This window comes from Capsaspora owczarzaki, assembly GCF_000151315.2.
Source record: "Capsaspora owczarzaki ATCC 30864 unplaced genomic scaffold supercont2.9, whole genome shotgun sequence".
In the NCBI taxonomy this organism is placed as follows: Eukaryota; class Filasterea; order Ministeriida; family Capsasporidae; genus Capsaspora; species Capsaspora owczarzaki.
This window is the reverse complement of record NW_011887300.1, coordinates 1,245,944-1,268,266: the sequence shown is the minus strand read 5'-3', so window position 1 is coordinate 1,268,266 and position 22,323 is coordinate 1,245,944. Positions and strand designations below refer to the sequence as shown.

General features: G+C 52.1%; 6 protein-coding genes across 6 annotated transcripts; 3 read left to right on the top strand and 3 right to left on the bottom strand.

The window, feature by feature from the left end:
- Positions 1–816: 816 nt before the first annotated feature.
- On the bottom strand, positions 817–6,375 carry CAOG_05765 (hypothetical protein). The gene is made up of 7 exons (XM_004346388.2): positions 6,292–6,375; positions 5,511–5,612; positions 4,618–5,410; positions 4,391–4,522; positions 4,221–4,304; positions 3,224–4,113; positions 817–3,072 (listed from the first exon to the last, which is right to left on the bottom strand). Exons 1-7 carry the CDS (start codon positions 6,361–6,363, stop codon positions 883–885), a joined length of 4,263 nt encoding a protein of 1,420 aa, XP_004346438.2. The 5' UTR covers positions 6,364–6,375; the 3' UTR covers positions 817–882.
- Positions 6,376–6,657: 282 nt separating this feature from the next.
- CAOG_05764 (cytochrome c oxidase polypeptide vib) lies at positions 6,658–7,392 on the bottom strand. The gene is made up of 2 exons (XM_004346387.1): positions 7,196–7,392; positions 6,658–7,029 (listed from the first exon to the last, which is right to left on the bottom strand). Exons 1-2 carry the CDS (start codon positions 7,379–7,381, stop codon positions 6,976–6,978), a joined length of 240 nt encoding a protein of 79 aa, XP_004346437.1. The 5' UTR covers positions 7,382–7,392; the 3' UTR covers positions 6,658–6,975.
- A 1,034-nt stretch (positions 7,393–8,426) lies between these two features.
- Positions 8,427–10,570, bottom strand: CAOG_05763 (saccharopine dehydrogenase). Its single transcript, XM_004346386.2, has 4 exons — positions 10,383–10,570; positions 9,957–10,098; positions 9,751–9,817; positions 8,427–9,664 (listed from the first exon to the last, which is right to left on the bottom strand). The coding sequence occupies exons 1-4, from the start codon at positions 10,540–10,542 to the stop codon at positions 8,678–8,680; spliced, it is 1,356 nt and encodes a 451-aa protein (XP_004346436.1). The 5' UTR covers positions 10,543–10,570; the 3' UTR covers positions 8,427–8,677.
- Positions 10,571–11,401: 831 nt separating this feature from the next.
- Positions 11,402–14,216, top strand: CAOG_05762 (hypothetical protein; the record flags this gene model as incomplete). Its single annotated transcript, XM_004346385.2, has 10 exons — positions 11,402–11,460; positions 11,536–11,619; positions 11,701–11,784; positions 11,862–11,919; positions 12,021–12,103; positions 12,180–12,263; positions 12,339–12,422; positions 12,488–12,571; positions 12,651–12,725; positions 12,800–14,216. 10 exons carry the CDS (start codon positions 11,402–11,404, stop codon positions 14,214–14,216), a joined length of 2,112 nt encoding a protein of 703 aa, XP_004346435.2.
- A 1,144-nt stretch (positions 14,217–15,360) lies between these two features.
- CAOG_05761 (non-receptor protein kinase) lies at positions 15,361–19,553 on the top strand. Its single transcript, XM_004346384.2, has 15 exons — positions 15,361–15,590; positions 15,677–15,748; positions 15,819–15,890; positions 15,963–16,034; positions 16,106–16,177; positions 16,245–16,316; positions 16,388–16,459; positions 16,635–16,706; positions 16,785–16,856; positions 16,932–17,003; positions 17,071–17,142; positions 17,210–17,382; positions 17,468–19,035; positions 19,105–19,180; positions 19,263–19,553. The coding sequence occupies exons 1-15, from the start codon at positions 15,376–15,378 to the stop codon at positions 19,502–19,504; spliced, it is 2,994 nt and encodes a 997-aa protein (XP_004346434.2). The 5' UTR covers positions 15,361–15,375; the 3' UTR covers positions 19,505–19,553.
- Positions 19,554–19,767: 214 nt separating this feature from the next.
- Positions 19,768–22,265, top strand: CAOG_05760 (KDEL endoplasmic reticulum protein retention receptor). The gene is made up of 4 exons (XM_004346383.2): positions 19,768–19,871; positions 21,309–21,568; positions 21,666–21,918; positions 22,014–22,265. The coding sequence occupies exons 1-4, from the start codon at positions 19,781–19,783 to the stop codon at positions 22,046–22,048; spliced, it is 639 nt and encodes a 212-aa protein (XP_004346433.1). The 5' UTR covers positions 19,768–19,780; the 3' UTR covers positions 22,049–22,265.
- Positions 22,266–22,323: the final 58 nt, after the last annotated feature.

Genomic DNA, 22,323 nt, shown 5'->3' with positions numbered 1-22,323 from the left:
CCATGCGATGGCATTCGGCGTCGGGTCGGGCATCACTGGCGTCGCATCGCTGTACGCGTTCGTCAGCCCCATCACAGCGGGACTGGGCCTGCTCAACATTTTCTTGTACACTCTTGTCTATACTCCGATGAAGCGAACCTCGATTGCCAACACGTGGGCCGGCGCAGTGGTTGGCGCGATTCCGCCCGTCATGGGCTGGACGGCCTGCACGGGCTCGCTCGACGCCGGCGCCTTGCTGCTCGCCTACGTCATGTTTGTTTGGCAGTTCCCCCACTTCAATGCCCTCAGCTGGAATCTGCGCGGCGACTACTCGCGCGCGGGCTACCGCATGATGGCTGTGACCGACCCGCAGCTCACCAAGCGGGTCACCATGCGATACGCGCTGGCCATGCTCCCCGTCTCCTTTGTCGCACCAATGCTCGACATGACGACCTGGACGTTTGCCGCGGATTCGCTGATCTGCAATGGCTACATGACGTACTTGGCATGGCGCTTTTACAGCAACACCAACGACGTCACCGCCCGTCGCTGTTTCCTGGGCAGTGTCATCTGCCTTCCCATCCTCTTGACCCTGTTTATGGTTCACAAGAAGCATGACGACGAGGCAGAGGAGGAAGATCACCACGCACAAGGCGAATCAGCGGCTGCGACTGCTGCATGATTGTGTGATTTTGTGAATCTTGTATTAAATTTCGATACGACAATCATTTTTTTGAAACTAAACGTGAGAGTTCGACGTGGGATCGTTGACTCTGAGATGTGCGTTATGGATTGGAACTAGCTTGATGCGGAAAGGCCACGAGAAAAAATGAAAAAGTCATACATGTATTTTTTTTACAAAACAAAATATCAAACAAAAGGTTGCAGAAAGTTGTCGACCTTTCACTGCTGTGCAGCGCGCAGGCGACTGGCATCGGAGGTCGTCCGGGAAATGGCAAGATAGGACTCGCGCAATAGCTGCGTTTCAATCCAGCTGGGGTCGTCTTTATCGCACCAGGAGGCGCCCAGCTCGTCGAGCAATTGCTGCTGGACCTGCTTGATGTGTCGCTGGCGCAGCTGGCGCTCGGTGACATTCGGTTCACTGTCATCGCTATTGCGTCCGGTCGACGCAGTCGCAGTGCGCCAACCATCGTCCGCAAAGGCCGCCAGCATGTCGGGATGCTCGGCGAGCGAGGGGACCACACGCGGCACGTCGGCCAGGCAGCGCGTTGCCTCGTAGACAAAGCGAAGCTCGGAGCCGTCTCCGCCGTCCATGGCATCCTTGCGAGCAAGTTGGCGCAAGAAGAGCTGCAGCGGAATGAAGCGGAAGATGGGGAAGGCATCGTTGGCGGCCTCACCCAAGTCGACACCGCCTGCTTCGTCAATGTTGGCAATGCCGTCATTGTACATGCCGACCTCGGGATCGTAGTCCGATGGCAAGAAGATAATGTTGCCTTCGGCCGTGCGCTCGTGGCGTGGTCGTGGGGCGCCGTCTGCACCAGGGAAGCCGTCGCCGCCAAACTGCATGCTTGCGCGGTTGTTCCCTTGCGGCTGGAAGGAAGATCGAGACGAATCGGCGTGCAGCTGCTGGCTGGAAAGGATGCTCTGGCTGTACAGGTTGGTCACGTACTGGGTGGCCAGCGGGTGCTTCCACTCGGTGAGCAGCTTGAGTGCAGGAGCGGGATCGAGGCGGCTGATCAGACGGAAGGCAAAGTCGGCGTCTTCCCGAGATGCCAGTGTCGACGGCGCGGCGCTGGCTGGAGGGAACAGCGCCGGGGGAGAAGATGGGTCGGATGGGGCCGGGGAAGACGGAATCTCGTACTGGCCAACATTGGGAGCAATGGTGGACAGGATTTCGCGGACAAAGTCGGGAGTCAGCACAAACGTTCTTCGTGAAACATACTGCAGGAAGGTAAAGCGGTCGAGACACTTGTAGGCCAAGCGACCAAACTTGGCGATAAAGTTGTTGGGGAAGGGAAACTCGAGCTCCTCCAGCGCGCAATACAGCATTTCCAACAGCTCAAAGGTGATTTGGTCATTGTCCTGCGTCTCGACCGAGCGGAGTGCCTCGTGCTCGCTCACCGACTGCGACAGCGACGCCAGCTCCGAGTCCAAGTGCGCAAACGAGGGCGACCGCGCGTCAGGAGTGGGATCGGAACTGGAGCTTGCCGAGAGTGGGGTGGCGGGCGAGAATGCCTCGGTGCGGGCTTCGACAATGAGACGGAAAAGCTGGCTCGCTTGAAGTTGTTGCACGTCCGTGTAGTCTTTGGCAGACGACGCCATTTTCGAGTGTGCTTCGCGAGGAGAATTGAGCAGGCCGCGGTCTTTCATGGCCTCGGTTGTTGGCGAGCCAACCGCGTCGGGAACAGCGGCCACTGGTGTGAACATACGGGCAAAGAAGCGACGCATCGAGCTCGCCGGGCTGTTGGCCGGGTTGTTGCCTGGGTTGCCAGCCGCAGACAAGTGGGCGAACGAGGTCACTGCTGAAACAAGAGAGGAGCTGAGCGACGACCCGCCTTGAAGCGCGACACTGGCTGGAGAAGCAGGTTGCTGCGAATTAGCCGAGCCCGAGTTGTTGGAGGCCGGTGAATTGGGCGCGGAACCAAACAGCGAAGAAGAAGAGACATGGCTCGTCTCGCGGCGCAGGCGTCGCTCCACCGAGAAGCGGCGCTGTTTCGAGTTCAAGCATAGCAGCCGCAACGCTTCGAACGAGCTGCCAACCCCGACCATGGAGGACTGCTTCTTGGAAAGCTCAGACTCCTTTTTGATACCGAGAGCCACGTTTTTGAGCGTGCGGTAGTGGAAACCCAGGCCTGCATACTCTTGGGTGAAGGTCGATCGCGTGGTTGCGCCTTCGTCGCCCCACTCATCCACGAGCGCTGGAATGGTTGTCATGGGCAGCAGCCGCAAAAGTGCCGCATCTGCACCCTCTCGGCTCATGTACATGTGGTGGGTTGCACCAATCAAAAACTCTTTGAGAAGCTCTGGCGTGATGCGATGGGGCAGCTCTGCGCAAAGCCGGTCGACGAGGAGCTTGACGGGGCGGGTGTCTGCCATGTGCGCAATGACCAGATGCATGGCCTTCATGTGGAGCTGCGGAGACTCGGACAGCGCAAACAGATCAAAGACAGTGTCCCAGTCGAGCTCGAAGCGGTAAGCGATGCCGCGCGAGCAGTCAAACATGGCAAACCCGGACGATCTGCGTGCCGAGCGGTGCCGAACTCCCTCAAAGTAGGTCACGTACGGAGGAGCAAGCATGGGAGACGACTGGGCCATCGCGGCCAGATTGGCCAGCCGCGAGGTGGCGGGCTTGCGCGGGCCAGCTCCAGCTCGCAGCAGCAGCAGCAGCAGCAGCACCGCCCATCGACGAGGAACTAGTCGCCGACCGGAACGATCCCGCCTGTGGCGAGGAATCGGAGGTGCCAGCGTTAAAGCCAACGGCGGACGGCGGACGCGGAGTCATAGTCCCCATCGTCGAGAAGGACATGGAGAGACTGAGCGGGTCCACCAGCGGCGCGAGGCCAGTTGTGTCGCCAAACATGTAGCCGGATTCTTGGCCAGGCAGGAACGGGGCTGGTCCGCTGCCAATCACAGGGCGGGTGCGCTTGTGCATGGCGGCCACCGTGAAGGGCGAAACACCGCCAGAGGCGCTCGAAGCGGCAGTGCTGTGCGTGTTGGGCGTCATGGCACCGGCAGGCAGCGGACTTGCGCTTCCGCTGCCGCTGTGCGCAGTATCGCCGCCTTCGCTAATGTTACTGCCGCCCGTGTAGCTGAAAATGTTGCTCGACGACTGCATGTTGGCCATTTGATTCCACATGGCAGAGCTCGACAGGAGCGATTGGCTCAAGTACGAAGTGTCCGCACCGCCTGGCGACGACGGCACAGTGATGGCGGCCGACGCAAACGTTCCTGGAGCGTTTCCTGCCGCCATACCCGCTCCAGCCGCCACGCGCGCGTTGAAGGGATTGGGCGGTGCTGCAACAAAAGATCGGGCGCGGGTGGTGCCCGAGTGCGCGTTCGACGAGCCGATGCCTCCAGTTCGGTGGAAGATGAGGTGGTAGGTGACCTCATGCGAGGAGCCGCAGTCGATGAGCTGGAGGTAGTAGCCAGGAATATAGCAGACAAGGTAGTCGTCTGAGTGGGAGGGAATGAGGGGGGGGGGAAACGAAGTGGGTGAGTGACGAACAAATGCACTCCATTTCAGAGGCAAACCCAACCCCGAATCAGAGAGGATGACATACGGGCAGAAATAAAGCAGAGTCGGAACTCTTGAGCAATGTCGTCGGGGATGCCCTTCATTGGAATTTCGTACTCGAGCATGGCTCCTGTCAAAGTGAAACGAAAAACAGCAACACAATTGAGATTGTTGCGAACGACAGCACGCAAGCATCAAACTTGTGCGAGTACCCACCTTGATGCAGAACAAAGATTGTGTAGTGCAAGACTGCATGGTCTTTGGACGACGAGAGTTCTCGGAAGTGCTGATGACAGACGCACAAACCACCACCGAGCATGTGGACGACTTGCATGTTAAAGTGCTTGTCTGTCGAGGCAAAAGAGGCAATAGAGAAACGGTGATGAGCCAAAAAGAAAACAATAGAACAGTCCCACTCACCACACAAACACACAACAATTTACCTGGCAGGGCGCTGGAAAACGGCAGGTGCAGATACTCGCTTTGCTCGATAATCTTGCGGTTGAGCTGCAGGGGCACGGGAGTTTCAATCATGCTTTCAAAGTTGCCCTTGCCAATGAACTGAAGGCAGCGGATCATGGTGCCGATCGGGGCTTTGGCCTCCCGCGGGTTGGCGCCAATCACGAGCAGATAAAAGCATTGGCGGTCCATGTCCCATTGGTACCAGAGGAACTTGCGCGCGAGGACACGCGGCGGATCGATTTGTTTCATGGCAGCACCGCCATCCGCTCCGGTAGGGAAGTGATACAGGTGGACAAACTCCTTGTGCAAAAACAAGAGCAGGTAGGTCATTTTGTCGTCCTGGTCGCCGTAGACAAAGTGGACGCGTTGAAACCCGGTGCGCGACACATTGAAGGCGAATATTTTGAGGGGCGGGCTCAGCTTGACGAGGAAGGACTCGTACCGAATCTCCAGGGAAGAGGCGGGCGCCGGCTGGGGTGGGCCGCCAGCACCACCGCCCGACGCGAGGCCCTGGAGTTGCTGCTGCAACAGCTGGTGCTGCGCGAGCGCGGACATGGACAGGCGACGGTTTTCGTCCTTTGAGGCAGCACGCTGCTGCTGGGCCTCGTCCATCGGCGCGACCACGGCAAAGCAGCTGGTAAACACGAGCAGCGAGCGATCGCGGTTGAGTGACGCACCCACAATGTTGGTTGTACATGGATGTGTGTAGATGGTCTGTGCGACCTTTCGCTTTGTGTCATAGAGGTCGATGAAGGTGAGTTTTGTCAAAAAGTGCTGTGGGGAGGTGGAAAAGAAAGAATGAGGTTAGTTACAAGGATGTCGTTGTTGCCTACTTGTGGTTCATCACGCAACAAGTCTGGTTGTTGTTGCTTACCACATCGTTTGCTTCATATCCGTCCCAGGCGTAGAGAATGATATGCCCGAGCTCCTCGCCGATGATGCGAATGGGCAAGTCGAGCACCGACGTGACCGTGTCCTGGCTCATCATCAAGCAACATAAAAGCACGACAGACAAACAGCAAGTCGTGAGTAAGATGTTTGAATTCACGCATGTGAGTAAAAGCCGGATCAGATTTCGGAAAAACAGCGAAAGTCAGTAAATGTTGTGTTGAGCTCATGCACCTCTCCTAACCATCGTAAAACTTCAGGATGAGTTGCATAACTCTATCCGAACGCATTACATGTTGGATTGTGCTCGGCCAACCTTTGTGATCTTTTTGTATGGAACACCATTGAAAATCGCTCCAACTCGAATTTTGCTCGTTCAACCTCCTCTAACCATCCCAAAACTCCATCATAAGTTCACGGATCCATCTCAAACACAGTGCACTTGTCAGACTGCACTAACTCCAACCTTTGTGATTTTCTGTATGGCGCACCATTGAGCAATCAATCTTTGCTCCAATCTCTCAAGCAGACCGCCCCCTTTTCCGCCTTCTGCCCCTCCAACTCGGCACACTCTCAGCATATCCCACTCTTGCCCTCAACCACTTGACCAGAGTCCGTGTGAGCATCAGCCGCATCCTGATCACTGTCCGTTCACTCTCAGTCAGCTGCTTCCTGCATCTCGATTTCCCTCCTCCCCCTCCGCCCGCCCTCAAACTGAAGCAGACTGCAACTCGTTTGATGGTGATTTTCGAGTGGGGTTTGGTTACAGGACGAGCAAGTCGCGGCAGGTTGGGAAGCAGATCCCGCTCAATGGAAAAGACCTCCTGAAAGTCAAGCATTCAATGGAGTGGGGGAAATGGGGGACTGAGAGTCTGAGTTTAAAAGTAGGGGGTTTGGATGAATGAAGCTTGAATTATAAGGGTATGCAAGTCCATAAGGATTTGAGAAACGGACGATTGGACGAATTTGACGTGGCTGCAAGCTCTGGTTGGAAGTCGTGGGCTCACAGGCACTCAGATTAGGGATCAGGGAGGGTTGTTGAAGCAACGGAAGCGATCAGGATTGGAACTCGAGCAATCCAGGCTGTTGGGACAAAGAAATGGAAGGCAAGTGGTTGTTGCAAGCGGGATTTTGGGTGGTAATTGTTCATTCACAAACAAGAAAAGAAAAAAAGGGAATAAGAAGGCGTCCAGAAGACCAAGGAAGAAATACACACGAGAAGTCGAAGCAAGAGGAAGAAGAAGAAGAAGAGAAACAAAAAAGTACAAAACGCTGGTTCATTGCGTCGTTGTTTCAATCCCATTGACCTTGTGTAAGTTCGTGCCCGTCCGTCGAAAAGGACAACACGCAAACACCGAAAAGCCAACAGGCTACGACACAAATTGCAGCACAGGAGAGAGAGAGAGACATCAAAGCAGAAGCGTCACCGCCGAAACAAGCCGAAAATTCGCTTAGAATCGGCCGGGGTAGGTTCCTGCCTCGAGCTGGTCATTCCAAGCCGAGATCTGCAGACGACGAACAACACCAACAGCAAACGCAGCATATTCGCGATCGTAGGAAATGTGAGAATGTTGTTACAAAAACGAGTCGGCTCAGACTGAAGCTTTTTCCCTCAATTGAGATCAACCAGCACCCCTCAGCGCCACCAAACAATCGACAATCGACACTCACCCAGGCAGTCGGGCAGAGGATGGTGTAGTTCTTCTTGAAGGCCTTGCAAGGGGCATAGTCCTCGCCCTTGGCCTTGATGCACTTTTGATAGTCAACAAAGTTCTGCCAGCAGTTCTTGGTCTGGTTCTGGTTGGGGAAGCGAGCGTCGTATCCGATCGTCTCGATCTTGATCTCGGTCGTGGACATTGTGTTGTGTTTGTCTGCAGCAGCATCAGTGGAAATCGATCAAACGGAAAAAAAAAAAAAAAAAAAAGTTGGTTAGCAAAAGAGTATGAGCGAGCAAGTACCATTGTCTGGCTGAAGAGTGAACGCAATCCGTAAGTCTCGCACTGTTTGAATCGTCCAATTTTTTTTTCGCTCTTTTTTTTTTTTTTCTTCTTCCACTGTCTTCTCGCTCCGCCTCCGCCGCACCGACCCGCCACCCCCGCAACCTCCCCCATCGCCATCTACATCTCACTCTAGTCATCACCATCCTCGATTCCGCGGCGTCTGTCTGTCGCTGTTGGACGAGAACGAATGAAAGAGAGACATCATCTTTTTTTTTTTTTTTTTTTTTGCTTCAATGCTTTTTCTGCCGTTCGTTCGTTCGTTCGTTCGTTCGTTTCGCGCCAATCTCGCGAAATCAAAGTCTAGTTCATCAAAACTCACAAAAACCAGCGACTTTCAATTTCAAAACGCCAAACAATCAGAAAACAAACGAGAGAAAAGAAAAAAAAGAAAAAAAATCCCAGTCAAAAGCGTGGCTCATTTTTTTTTTTTTTTTGGATTTCATTGAGTTTTCCATGGAAAAAGCTTGATTTTTTTTTTTTTTTTTTTGTATGAGTTTTCCATTGACTTTTTTTTTTTTTTCTTCTTCTTCTTCTTCTTCTTCTTCTTCTTCTTCTTCTTCTTTTCATCTGCTTTCGTTCTTTCCACTTGTTTTTCGTGATCATCGTCTTTATTGATGAGATCGTGTTTGCTGTGTGTTTTGCGTTGTTTGATGATCGTCTCGTTTTGTCATTGTTGAAAATAAATAAAAAATCACTTGTAATGTGAATCCAGCAAAAAAAAAAAAAAAAACTTACAAAAAGAAAAGACTGAAAAAATCCCAAAAACAAAAGATCAGAAACGTTAAAGTTGAGAGATTGATATGTTGACGGATTCAGAGTAAAGTAAAGCATTGCAAGAATGGGAAAAAAAGTGAAGGAGGGAGAGAGGAAGGTAGGAGTGGCAAACACTGAATGGAAAAACGCAAGATGCGGAACAACTGTATTCTACACTGTACAAGCTCATTTCAATCACGAGGACGAAGCAGCAGGAGGAAGAGATCAGACAAAACCCAGCACATAACCAAACACTGGGGAGATCGGAGAGAACAGGCACTTCATGCACTTTACAAGCTCAGTTCAGCCACAGTCTTGGATGCTGCTACAAACCCCCTCCCAAGAGTGCAGTTTTGACAAAACCTCCAAGCCGAGCATCAAATACAGTACAACTCGGTCATTAAGACTGACGCTTGGCAGCGCTCGTCGGGTCCTTGCCAGTCACATCCTCAAACTTAATCCCAGCGGCGCTCAGGCTCGAGACCAGGTGGTTGCCAAAGGCCGAGGCTGTGGTGGCAACGCCGGCACGAAGAGGCAGCTCGTAGCGATGATGCGCGAGAAGCAAGGCACACTCGGAAAGCATCTTGGCCGTCTCAGTGTAGCCGGGGTCGCCGCCGCTGACAACGCCTTGGGCGAGCACGGCGCCCTTGGCATCGTAGGCAATCACTTGCGACTTGAACCAGGAGCGCTTGCGACGCTCTTCGGATGGGCCTTGGCGCTGCTTGGGACCAAATCGCTGGAGGTAGGCGCGGCCACCAGGAAAGCGGGCAACAACGGTCAACAGCAGCAGGATGGGGAAGAACAGCACCAGTTTCAGCACAGACTTGAAGCCGCGCATCTGGTAGTACTGTCCGTAGTAGAAGGGCGACGGGTAGGGCGAGGCCACGTTGGTGGTGCTGCTCCCGCTGGCTTTTGGTGTCAGCTCCCAGCTGCGGCGCACAATGGCCGTGTCAATCACGGGCAGTGGCATGACCCAATCCTTGACGGCCCGCATGTATTGGATTGAAAAGCGCGGGGCGTTTGCGGCAGGCGGGAAGAGGAACTGCGACAGCGAGCCAGAGTTGTACCACGCCTGCATCAGCTGCCTCAGATCGCTCAGCTGCGACATGCCCACAGCCTCGATCGCCGTGGTGAAAGTGCCGTTCGACAGGTTGGCGCGGGCGGCAATGACCGTTTTGACCGACTGAACGCGGGAGGTTTGCGTCGCTGCGTCAATGCAGCCAGGCAGCTGCAGCGTGTACCACACACCCAGGTCTGCAGGAATCGAATCAAACCCGCAGCAAGGCACAATGAGCACGTCTGCCTCAGTGGCACGCTGGTGGAATTGCTCCACCACCGCCGAGACAAAACGCGGCTCGCCGGTAATGTCCACATAGTCTGTGTGCGTCTGAGCGAAACAGGGAGAAGCAGGAATGATCGTTAGCAGACCAATACCATAGTCGCGTTCAATCATCATAGGCGAGCAGCACGTACTTCGATGCACGAGCGAACGACGGGAATGCCGTACGCGATGAACGGTCCAACGCAATTGAGGAGCACCCTGGTAGACACCCCAAAGCAATATTCACACAAATGACGACAAGGTAAGCACACTGCGAGTATAAGATGCTCAGAGCTCAGAGCTCCAATTTGGAAATTGACAAATTTGTGCCAATAATACGGTCTCAATCCCTCCTCACCAAGTTCGAGCAGTCGCTGCCTTGATGGAAAGCTCGCTTTCGACATCCACGCCATCGACAACAACGACGTCTTCAGCGCAGGAACCTCGCAGGGCGATCAGCTCTGATTTGACCTTGTTGAGTTTCGCTGCGTCGCGTCCAGCTGTGACCAAAAATAAAATTGGAATAATGTTCGCAATGTTTCAAATGCAACGTGGTGAGTTGATGCGAGTTGAAATATCACGAAAGGGCTGAAGAGGGTGGTTTTGGAAGGCGGAAGCGGAATGATCCGACTAATTGATTTAAAACCCCATTCAAATCATACGGTCGAATGACTAAATCGCAATGCGAAACTGAAGGATTTCGTACCCCCGCCGTCTTATAAAAGTATGAGGAGTTTTTCGTTTTTGCGAAATTTTTTTGTCCCCCAATTGCTTTGTTTTTTACCAATGCCCCACTTGGACCCGGCTGGGAGACGCTCGGCGAGGTAGCGCGCAACAAGCGTTCCAGTAAACCCCGTGGCGCCAAACACGAGGACTTCGAGCTCGCGGGGTGCGCGGCCGGTGCGCGATGCAGCCTGAGCGAACGATTTGCGCGTTGTTGACATTGTGCGTTAGTGTGGAAAAGAAAGAAAGAAAGAAAAAAAAAAAGACTAAGCGACTCAGATTGAAATTGAGATTGAGTGGAAATTGAATAACTGAGATTGAATGGAAATTGAATCGAGCTTGAATGGAAATTGAATAGAGATTGAATCGAGATTGAATAGAGATTGAATAGAGATTGAATAACTGAGATTGCAATCAACTGCGTCGAGGCTTCTTCTCCATCTGTGTGCTGTTTGATGAAAGCACAACGCCCCACAACAGGTACGAGTCGGTACTGAATGTGATGGTTGTGCTGTGCTTCCAGTGAATTGGTTACCGACCGTGCGAAACGCTTGATTGTAGTATGCGATATTGTCACAACTTGTTCGGTGAGGCCTCTCGCTGTGAAATACCAACCGTCGTTGCTTTGGGGTTATGCCTCGGTGCATTGTCAGACTGATGCCTGTCAAAATCAAACAGAGCGGTCCAAACATTGCGCCCACAAGCATCAATTCTCATTTTCGTTCTGTTGTACTGTTACTGCGCCTCGCCAATTTACGCTGAATCTCGCGCTGCAAGGAAAGAGGGGAAGAGGAGATTAGAAACGAATAGAATCGGTCTCGACGACTCAGCGCAACAAGCTCGGCTGCTTGTTGAAGACAGCCTTACCTCAAAATTGCATGTCTATTTCAACTTGGATCGTTTTGCTTGTCTGACGATGAACGTGAAAACCGGCCACGAAACTACTTGTGTCGATCGTTAGGGAAAGAGATGATAGGTTTGGACTGAGATCTCTAGTCTTTTTTTTTTTTTTTTTTCAACAGACCTTTCAATATGCTGTCGTCGCTCTCGTCTCTTTGGAGCCAGCGCGAGTTGTACAAGATGACAAAGAGACAGCGGGAGTTGTATGACAAAGTCAAGAACGCGAGTGGCTGGCTCCTGTAAGAGAAAAGATTGAGTTGATTGGAACACAGTTGTTGACAGCGTGTGCGTGCTGACGACACGGAGCGGAACAGTCTGGCTGAGAGTCAGATTGGCGATGAAGAAGCGAAGGCGATTGCTGAGGCACTCAAAGGGAACAAAGCGGTGACTATGCTCGAGTAAGGCATCTCACTTTGACTGATGCTTGTGAGTGAGTGATACCAGCAGAGTGCTCATTGATGGAGGGGGAATGTGGACAGTCTGAAATGGAATGAGACTGGCGAAGCTGGAGCGCAGGCGATTGCTGAAGCACTCAAGGTGAACACGAAGTTGACTACGGTCGAGTAAGTCATCTCACTTTGACTGATGCATGAGAGTAGGTGATTCAGAAGAGTGCTCATTGATGGGGGGATGTGGACAGTCTTTACAACAATCTGATTGGCGATGTTGGAGCTCACGCGATCGCTGAGGCACTCAAAGTGAACACGAAGCTGACTACGCTCTAGTAAAACATCTCACTCTTGTTGGTGCACGTGAGTGGGTGATTCAGAAGAGTGCTCACTGATGGAGGGAAAAGCAGTCTGAATGCGAATCAGATGGCGATGCTGGAGCGCAAGCGATTGCTGAGGCACTCAAAGTGAACACGACGCTGAAGGAGCTCCGGTAAGGCATCTCACTCTTGCTGGTGCATGTGAGTGGTTGATTCTGACGAGTGCTCACTGATGGAGGGCATGGTCAGACTGGGTGAGAATCAGATTGGCAATGTTGGAGCGCAGGCCATTGCTGTGGTTCTTTCCGTGAACACGACGCTGACTACGCTCTCGTAAGACACCTCACTCTTGCTGGTGTATGTGATGGGTGATTCAGAAGAGTGCTCACTGATGGAGGGGATGGTCAGTCTGGGTGTGAATCAGATTGGCGATATTGGAGCGCAAGCGATTGCTGAAGCACTCAAAGTGAACACAACGATGACCAGGCTCTAGTAAGGCAACTCACTTCGGCTGGTGCATGAGAGTGGGCGATTCAACTGATGAAGGCCATGGTCAGTCTGGACGAGAATCAGATTGGCGATGCTGGAGCACAAATGCTTGCTGAAGCACTCAAAATGAACAAGAATCTGACAACACTCTAGTAAGTCGAGTTGCGCTTCAGAATTCCGATCGTGCATGTATTGGCGCTCAAACTTGAAACTACATTCCGAAACGTCTAGTCTTGATCAGAACTTCATTTCCGAAAATGGCATCAATGCGTTGAAACAAGTCGGCAACAGGACATGCAAACTTTCGTAATTTTGACATGCTTGCTCTGCAATCATAATGGGATGGAGCGGTGCACTTACTTGTGTTTGATTTTAAACAGTACGGGCGGTCAACTCAAGCCGTCACCTGCTCAACTACAGGAGATGGCGTCTCGCGCCGCTCAAGTCCGTCCCAGCGTTCCAACAACTAAAAATCCGCAAGTTGCCCGTTCTGCAGCCAGCGTGCCACACGCTGCTCCAAGTTCCAGCCACGCTCCATCTTCTCCGACCCCTCCTGCCCCTGCCTCCAAACCCCGTGGCAGCGCGAACGCGGGTCCCGCGATACCAACTGACTCCACCGAAGAGATCCGTCAACTGCAAGCTCGCATCGCGCAGCTCGAACTCGAGCGCCAAGCACCACCAATAATCTCTGCCGCACCTTTCCTATCCAACATTCTGAAAGTACCATTGCAAGTTCTGTCGGAAGCAACGGCGCAGTTTTCAGAGTCCAAGCGTATCGGTGGCGGTGGATTTGGCAGCGTCTACTCTGGTGTCTGGAGCGGTCAGCGAGTTGCTGTCAAACGCTTGGCAGCGGATTCAACTCAAGGCATCTCTCAGTTCGAGTCAGAGCTCGAAGCCCTCTCGCGTTTCCGTCACCCGAATATCGTCACCATCATGTGCTATGCCCAGGAAGGCAACGAGCGTTGCTTGGTCTATGAGCTGATGCCAAACGGATCTGTTCGCGATCGTCTCGATCGCAAGGGTGGCACGCCTGCATTGAGCTGGCAGCAACGCCAAAACATTGCCACCGGTGTTGCAAATGCTATGCACTTTGTGCAAACTGCCATTCCACGTCAGCCGCTGTTCCACCTGGACCTCAAGACGGACAATGTGCTGCTGGACGCTCACTTCAACGCAAAGGTCGCCGACTTTGGTCTGACGCGCTCTGCGCCAATGCAAGTGGATGCACACAGCTACATTCGTACGCAAACGGTTCAAGGAACGCTTCAGTACATTTGCCCAGAGTACCACCACGACGGCAAGGTCTCGATCAAAACGGACGTGTACTCGTACGGCATGATTCTGCTTGAACTCGTTACGGGACAGCAGCCCAGTATCAATCTGATGGGTACCGTTCGGCGCGAGCTTAAGAAGAGCCGCAAAATCGATGCGGTGCTGGACAAGGCGATTGACTGGAGCCCTCAAGACAAGGAGTCGGCACAGATGATCGGGGCCGATCTTGCCGCGGATTGTCTTGAACCAGCGCGAGTTAATCGACCGTCGTTCGGCGAGATCCTGAGACGATTGTCGGGCGAAGAAGCTGAAGTGAACGAGGAAGAGGCTGTCGAAGACAGCGAACGCGAGTGCATGTACTGTTACAGCGCCCCGGCGAATGCCAAGCTGATGCCGTGCTGCCACGCATGTGTCTGTGTTGCGTGTGCTCAAAAGATGATCGAGCGTCCAGACAGGTGCATGGTTTGCCGAGTCCTTCCGACCTCCTTTGAAACGGGCAAATACAACCAGACTTTTGTTCCGTGAGCCTTTTTGTTGTTTGTTTGATTCTTGGATGATGTTGTTGTTTGCTGTTTCTGTTTGCTGTTTGCTGTTGTTTCTTGTTGATGATGTTCTGTAGATGTTGCTGTTGCTGCTTGCTGTTTGCATCCATAAAAGCTGTCGAAAACCACACCGTGCGGGGCCAAGGACATGCACGATGGTGGTGGCTGCTGGCCCATGCACGATGCAGGCATCGAATTGTGCCATGCTCGCCATGGTACCGAGTCATAAACAGCGGTGCAGAAGCGACCATTTTCGCAGCGACATGTTCGACCCAACGACTCCATCATCATCGCTCATTCCCCGCTTGCCCACCGCGCCGCTTGTGCGATTTACCGACTTACAGCTCACTTTGCCTTGATTTGGTCGTGCGTCGGAACACAGTTGTTGTTTTTGTTTTTTGCCGAGGTCGGTTCGTGATTGCAAAAAGCTGGGATCTTTGTGCGGGTTGTGTTTGAGGCGGGACTACTTTGTGGCCGAAGCCATCCACACAACACTCGGCAAGCTGCACAAGCTGCCATGGTGCTGATACTGTTGCTTGTTGGGGCGGTTGGCAGCAAAGCGGGGGGGGGGATGAAGCGGAGGCGGGTGAGGCGAAGGAGTGCTTGCTTGCTTGGGCGCGGGCGGGTGGTTGCCAAGCGGTGTCCGTCCCGTGACGGCGCCACCCCCGACCCCGCTTCCCCAACAAACATGAGACCCATTCTAATACGGCTCGACTTGAAGTGCGTCGCGTCGAGCGAGATCCGACTGGAATGAGAGAGTTTCAATGATATGATAAAATCAAAACCAATTTAAAAAAAATCGCAAAGCGGAGGTTTCGTTTTGTTGGGTGACCCAGCAGCAGCAGCAACGCGCCGGTCTGCCGTTCTGCATTACAATGGACGCATGCAAGCGGAGTGCCAATGCGGCTTTGTGCAGCGACGAACTGTGCGGCGATGGACAAAGCACCAACACACAAACCCATAAAAAGCAATGCAATGCTAAAGTCCCAACGCTAAAAACACCCGAAAGTACAAATTTAGGCGTTGAGCTCGATTACTTTATTTGGTGCTGGTTTGGTTGAAAAATTTGGCGTTTTGTTATTTTTAACAATATTGTTTTCTGCATTTTTTTTTTTTTTTTTGTTTGGTTATTAAACTAGTGAATGGAACCGAGAACAAGAATCAACTCCACCACGTTAGCGGCGGCGGCGCTTGTGTTCCTGCTGTGCGTGGCGATTCAGGCGCTGGAGTCGCATGCGGTCGACGCGTGTGGTAGTGCTGGCGTGTGCGCGTGCTCGGGCACTACGGTCGATTGCTCCAACCGAGACCTCGATCTCGGGGACATTCCCAGCGGTATTCCGGCAAATACAACAAGTCTGTAAGGCAGCAGAGAACAACACTCTGTATGGATAATCGGACCGCACAAGCATCAGGCTCACCACGGCCTGGGTTTGATCCACATAGATTGCTTGGCAGCACCAAGATAACCACCATTTCCGCGAGTAACTTTGCAGGCCTTACAGCGCTAACGTATCTGTAAGCAAACCATCCCAAACAGAAAGGGATGGAAAGAAGCAACTCTCACGATTCTGACGACGCTCTCTAGGTCCCTGGATACCAATCTCATGACCAGCATTTCCGCAAACACGTTTAGCAACCTGGTTGCGCTGAAGGAGTTGTATGTAGGCGGCTTGACAAAGGGAGAGGCAACGCGAAATTGGCTCAACTTTGTCTGCTTTGCATTCGATAGAACCATTTGCTGTAGCCCAATCACCTCTATTTCTGCTCAGGCCTTCAATGGACTATCTGAGTTGACATCCTTGTGAGTGAGCGAGAGTACCACGAATGCAAACAAGATAAAGTTGCTGACTGTATTCTGCTTGCATCCGATAGATCAATCCACAACAACCTGCTCACCACCCTTTCTGCAGGGACTTTGAACAGCTTTTCTTTCTTGTCATTCCTGTAAGAACGACGACTACCAGAAGAGGTTGTTATTGTAGATACCTCCGCTCACTTTGCAACTCGACAGTGACCTTCGCGGCAACCAATTCAGCACCTTCCCTACGGCCGCCTTTGCCGGGCTTGATTGGCTGCGTACCATGTAATTTAGCCAAAACCAGGTTGATTGAGAATGCAGCACGAAGAATTGACTCAATTGGCTACCTTTGACAGGTCCATTGGGGACAACCCATTCACGACCATTCCTGCAGGGAGCTTTATCGGGCTGGCCGGGCTGTGGACCTTGTAAGCAGCTGACGGAGAGAGAGAGAGAGAGAGAGAGAGAGAGAGAGAGAGAGAGAGAGAGAGAGAGAGAGAGAGAGAGAGAGAGAGAGAGAGAGAGAGTGTGTGTGTGTGTGTGTGTGTGTGTGTGTGTGCGGCTAATCAACTGTTTCATATTCTCAATTCTTACGGTCGCCAGAGACCTGAGAGGCAGCTCAATCAGCAGCATTGAAGCAAACTCCTTTACCGGGCCGACTTCGCTGCGAGCAATGTAAGAAAACAAAAGATGATGTACTGAGGAACAAGGAGCTGTAGCCGTCTCTATCTCATTCGGTCAATGTTTTGATAGCTACTTGGCCGATTGCCAACTCACCAGCATTCCTGCCAACGCCTTTACCGCGTTGACCGCACTCAATTATCTGTGAGCGCGAAGGCCGCTACTCGTGTTTGTGGAATCCCATCGATCAACTCTCTCATTCTGCGGTCCATTTGGTAGGTGGCTGTACATGAATCGACTCACCAGCATTCCTCCGGGAGCCTTCACCGGCTTGACCGCACTGCAGATCTTGTAAGCATGCCGACTTTACTGCCAATGCAACAGTGGTGAGTTTGCTCAATCAGACTACGTTCGGCAGACACCTGTTCACCAATCAAATCACAAGTCTTCCTGCGAACCTCCTGACCGGGCTGACTGCACTTAATACTGTGTGAGCAAGCTCGCAGCCCCGCAGTCTATCACATGCAAATATCTCACCATGTCCGTTTTGGTTGTAGGAGCTTGCACACCAACCCGTTTACAACCTTGCCACCTGGTCTGTTTCAAGGCTTGCAAAATACTCTCTATTTGACCCAAAATTTGGGAACTGTCCTCGCGCCCAACAACTTCACCTTTGGTGGGTCCACTGTGGCTCCTCCCAGCATGTATGGCAGCGCGTCAACACCGTCCAGTAAGTTGTTTTTTTTTTTCAACAGATTCGGTTTTCTAATCCCCCTCATCCAACTCACTAGCACACTGACTCGTCGCTGCTGCAGAGTGTGATACAGCTTGCGCCACCTGCTTTGATGCCGGCTCTGGTTCATGCTGTGGAGAGAACTGTCTGGCATGTAGTTCATCCGCCGTGTGCACGCAATGCTACGAAGGTTACGGTGTGTTGAATGGCATGTGCGCTCCGCTGGCTTCCGTCGCTTCGGATTCAGTCGCCTCCGTTGCGTCTGCCGCTTCAAGTATCTCGGCGGCAGTTGCTTCGGATTCAGTCGCCTCGGTTGCCAGTGCTGCTTCAAGTGTCTCGGCGGCACGTGCTTCCGCCACATCCGCTTCAGGTGCTTCTGCCGCCTCGACTGCTACTGCTTCACTTGCATCTATATCCAGTGCTTCGGTTGCTTCTGCTGCTTCTACTGCATCGACTGTCGCGGCCTCCGTTGCATCCGTCGCGTCCGCAGCGTCAGCAACGGTCGCGAGTTTGGTTTCTATCAGCTCTTCCTTGTCGGCGTCGGTCGCTTCCATTGCCTCTGCCTCTGCCGCCTCAGCGGCGACTGAAGCCTCGACATCCGCTGCTTCCTTTGCGTCGGTTGCTTCTGTCGCGTCAGCTGCGACTGCCGCTTCGGCGTCCGCGGCCTCGGCTGCCTCCAACGCCCCTCTGGAGAATTCCGACAGCTCGTCTCCAGCGGCTGCAATCGCTGCTGCTGTTGTATCAGTTGTGGCTGTCGCCCTAATTGCTCTCGCCGTCTTTTTGGTTCGACGTCGGCGTTCGCGACAACGCTCAGTCGCGCAACCAAAGGACCAAGAAACATTGGAACTGACCATCTCGCCTCTCCCCAAGTCCAATTCCAATTCCAATTCCGATTCCAGTCCACCTCCCAAAAACGACGACAACTCTGGCTACGACGTGGTTGATCCAGTGCTGCCAGAACCCACGTATCAACCCTTCACAACAACTCCCGCGAAGAACGATGATCTGATCGACGACTACGACTATACGGTGATCGACGACTATACCGCCGTCTATGTCGCAGGTAGTAATTCTAGTCGCGTTCGTGATGGCTTGACCATTTTGAAGCATCTTGCCAGTGGTAACTTTGGCGACGTCGCACTCGGTCAAGTGCCGTTCAGCGTCCTGCCCCAACGAGCACAAGCCTTGCTTGGACGCAAAGCTTCGTCTGAAACCGTTCAAGTTGCAGTCAAGTCTCTGAAGTCTGACGCAGACGAGAAATCCCGCAAGGACTTTGAAAGCGAAGCGAAACTGATGGCCCCGTTCGTGCATCAGAATGTCGTGCGGCTGCTTGCGGCACTTGTCGAGTCAGAGCCCCATCTCGTACTGCTCGAGTTTGTGCAGTATGGCGATTTGCGCACGCTGCTGCAAAAGTGCAAGCTCCACTCGTTTTGGTGGACGCAGAACGAGCAGGTGCATGCCATTCGTCAGATTGCACTCGGCATGGAGTACTTGGGCACGCTCCACTTTGTACACCGCGACCTCGCCGCACGCAACTGTCTCGTGGGGCAGGGAATGGTGGTCAAGATTGCCGACTTTGGGCTTTCTCGCGAGCTAGAAGACGAGAATGACTATTATCGCATGCAAACGCGCGGCAAGCTTCCTGTGAAGGTGGGTCGATGGTGTACAAATGGATGCTTGTTGCTGTGATACTAATTCAAGTGATCTTGCCCACATTAGTGGATGGCGCCGGAAACAATGACCTTCCGCAAGTTTTCGGCCTTGTCGGACGTGTGGTCTTTCGGCGTGACGGCCTGTAAGTCGAGGGACTCTATCGCAGTGATGTGGGGTCGAACGTTGTTCTCACTTGATGCGGCTGCGGCGATGCTTGGTGGCAGGGGAATGCTGTAGTTACGGCGAACAGCCGTACGGCAAGTTGAGTGGTCGTGACACTCTTGCTCACGTGGAGGCTGGCGGTCGTCTGCCCATGCCAGAAAACTGCATGCCCGAGCTCTACAACATGATGATGACTTGCTGGAACGTGATACCAGAGTTCCGACCAAGCTTTTCGCAGCTCGTCAAGGTGATGTCAAGTTTTGAGGATGGGACGACCATTCGCGACATTGGCGCCAAGGTGTGACACTATGTTCGACGCTTATTTTAAACATTTGTGCATTGCGCATCTCGAGGAGTCTTTGTCTATGTGTGTGTGTGTGTGTGTGTGCTCGATTTGTTTGTTTTTTCCTGCTTATTTTTCCTTGATTCTCGACCTCGCAACTTTGCCACAATTTCGCCACACGCACCCCCAGTGACAGGCCAGCGAGTAACAGTGACGGTGACAGAGACAGCATGAGACTGAATAACTGACGGTGAGATTCCCAAAAAAGGGGATTCAGTCTTCGTTTCTTCTCAAAGCATGAACATTTTCCGGTTGGCGGGCGATTTGAGCCACGTCGTCGCCATCTTCCTCCTCCTCTGGAAGATCTGGACGACCCGCTCTTGCAAAGGTAGCCCACACGCACAAGCATACATTGTACACTGCACACATTGTCGTGGAACATTCAAACAAAAAAGCAAGGAAAACAAAAAATCGGAAAAAACCGACAAAACCAGCAAAATCGCTGAGAATTGCTCAGAAAAAAAAAACTGAAACTACTCAAAAACTCAACGCAACGCAATGCATTGAAAGAAGGAAGAAAACGCGGGTTGCATTGAAAAAAAAGCAAAGAAGAAAGAAAGTCTAATGCAAATCCAGCCAAAAAAAAAAAAAAAAAGCGATCTCGATTTTTCTTTTTCCAATGGTTTTTCTATGAGTGAATTTTTTTTTTTTTTTTTTTGTTTGCAATGGTTTTTCAATGGATTTTTCTTCTTTTTCGTTCTTTTTCTTTTCTGTCTTTTTTTTTGTCGTTCTTTGTCTCGTTACAACTTGATTTCTTAAAGACAGAGAAACGAGAGCGAGAACGAGAGACAGAGAACGAGAGACAGCGAGACAGAGAACGAGAGCGCGGCAATGGACTGCATTGATTCATGATCGTCGTCGCCGCTCCTCCTCCTGCCAAACTGTGACGCTCCGAATTGCTGCGTTCTCGCGGTCTGTTGTGCGATGGTCGGCGTTGGAGCTGGACTTGTGGAGAGAGAGAGACACAGAGCGAGACTCTCGTTTTTCCATTGCCAATGCATTGAAGCCGTTTTGCTTGAACTTCGAAGGTCCAGCGTTCGTTCGAGCAGTTGTTGGGAAAGAAACGAAGGCTGCGTTCGTTGTGTCAGAGTTTGGGAAAAAGGCAGTCAATGCTTGGAGAGAGAGACGGAAAGCGAGAGTGCGAGTCGGGAAAGCAGGAAGACGTGGCAATGGTAGTCCCATAGAACCAGAACAAGTACGATACGTTCACCAAGTCTGGGTCAAGTCCGATGGTAGTAGTCTCAGGGATGGTCCCCAATGGTCGTCCCAGCGGAAAGTTTGATCAAGCTCTATGATAGTAGTACGATCGTTCCCATGGTCAAGTTTTACTATGATGGTACTATGGTACTATGGTACTATGAGTGGTGCAAATCGCACGTCGACAAGGTCGTGAAACAGTTCCCATCGGTGAATCCAAGTCCAGTACTATGCAACTATTGTCGGATATTGCAGAAGCCGGACAGTCGTGTTTCCCGACCAATGGACTCGTTGGACCGCTTTCTTGTCTGGCGAACGCGGATTGTCGCATCAACGTTCTGTTGTGCTGCACACGATCGTTTGCTTGAGAGCCATCATATCGTATATGGGGTGGCATTTCGATGAGGTTCCGTTGAATACGACCCTCTTCTTCGATCGCATTCTCACTTTCGCGCTTTTCGTCATCCTCACCATCGCATTCAACTCCACGCTTCTTCTGTTGTCTTGTCGATTGTTGGTTGTCTTCATCTCATTCAATTCCTTCGCTCTTGTTGTGTGTGCTTTGCAGGCATCTCGCTGCGCAGCCAGGGACTCTTTGCGCTCGTTTTCACGCTCCGCTACTTGGACTTGTTCACGACGTACATTTCGCTGTACAACACGGTCATGAAGATTCTGTTCATCACCTCGTCCTACGGCACCTGCTATCTGATTTTCAAAAAGTTCCGCGCGACGTACGACCACAACGTCGATAACTTCCCGCTCCAATATCCCCTGGGCGCCTGTGTTATCCTCGCTCTCATTTTCAACCACAGCTGGGATCCCGTCGAGGTGAGAACAAAAGGCCCACCACAAAGCTGGAGCTGCTTTTCAAATGTTGTTTTCTTGTTTTTCTCACATTGCAACCAAAACCATCACACACCCTCAGTTGCTCTGGACTGTCTCCATCTACCTCGAGTCGGTCGCCATCATGCCGCAATTGTGGATGATCCAAAAGACTGGCGAGGCAGAGAGCGTCACTTCACACTACCTCTTTGCTCTTGGTGCATACCGCGCCTTGTATCTCCTCAACTGGGTTTACCGCTACTTTGAGGAAGACCACTTTGATGCCATCGTCGTGTTCGCCGGCATCATTCAGACTGTTCTCTACTGCGACTTTTTCTACCTCTACATTACAAAGGGTACGGCATGGTTTGCCTAGGTTTGGGCTTCGTTTCTTTTTCGTTTGGTTTTCGTTTGCTCATCACTCGCGTGTCTTTATCGTTTTGCACGACAGTTCTCCGAGGGCAACGCTTGAAGATGCCCATCTAAATCTATTTGCAAGTTATTTTCGCTTTGTTTTGCCAGTGTGTTTTCGGGCTGCAGGATTCAACACGAGGCTTGTTTTGTTTTCTCGCCCCTTTTGCGTTTGCTTTTGCTTTTGCTTTTGCTTTTGCTCGGGTGTGCAAAACAACGATCTTTTGCTTGAATGTTGTTGTTGTTGTTGTTGTTGTTGTTGTTAAAGTCACAGCCTCTGTTTCATTGTGTTGTTCGTTTGTCAACTTATCTGCGCTTCGACGATGCTTATTTCCACTCGCGTTGACTAG

Coding starts and splice junctions, on each gene's coding strand:
- CAOG_05765 (XM_004346388.2), bottom strand. CDS start 6,363: ATGCTTGACTTTCAGGAGGTCTTTTCCATTGAGCGGGATCTGCTTCCC. Junction 4,523..4,617: donor GTTTTCCAGCGCCCTGCCAG/GTAAATTGTTGT, acceptor TTGCCTCGACAG/ACAAGCACTTTAACATGCAA. Junction 3,073..3,223: donor TCTCCCATGCTTGCTCCTCC/GTACGTGACCTA, acceptor GAGTCTCCGCAG/CTCCACATGAAGGCCATGCA.
- CAOG_05764 (XM_004346387.1), bottom strand. CDS start 7,381: ATGTCCACGACCGAGATCAAGATCGAGACGATCGGATACGACGCTCGC. Junction 7,030..7,195: donor TCCTCTGCCCGACTGCCTGG/GTGAGTGTCGAT, acceptor CGTCGTCTGCAG/ATCTCGGCTTGGAATGACCA.
- CAOG_05763 (XM_004346386.2), bottom strand. CDS start 10,542: ATGTCAACAACGCGCAAATCGTTCGCTCAGGCTGCATCGCGCACCGGC. Junction 10,099..10,382: donor CGGGTCCAAGTGGGGCATTG/GTAAAAAACAAA, acceptor TTTTGGTCACAG/CTGGACGCGACGCAGCGAAA. Junction 9,665..9,750: donor TCGTTCGCTCGTGCATCGAA/GTACGTGCTGCT, acceptor TGTTTCGCTCAG/ACGCACACAGACTATGTGGA.
- CAOG_05761 (XM_004346384.2), top strand. CDS start 15,376: ATGGAACCGAGAACAAGAATCAACTCCACCACGTTAGCGGCGGCGGCG. Junction 15,591..15,676: donor CCGGCAAATACAACAAGTCT/GTAAGGCAGCAG, acceptor TGATCCACATAG/ATTGCTTGGCAGCACCAAGA. Junction 16,460..16,634: donor CTGGCCGGGCTGTGGACCTT/GTAAGCAGCTGA, acceptor TACGGTCGCCAG/AGACCTGAGAGGCAGCTCAA.
- CAOG_05760 (XM_004346383.2), top strand. CDS start 19,781: ATGAACATTTTCCGGTTGGCGGGCGATTTGAGCCACGTCGTCGCCATC. Junction 19,872..21,308: donor GACGACCCGCTCTTGCAAAG/GTAGCCCACACG, acceptor TGTGCTTTGCAG/GCATCTCGCTGCGCAGCCAG. Junction 21,569..21,665: donor ACAGCTGGGATCCCGTCGAG/GTGAGAACAAAA, acceptor ACACACCCTCAG/TTGCTCTGGACTGTCTCCAT.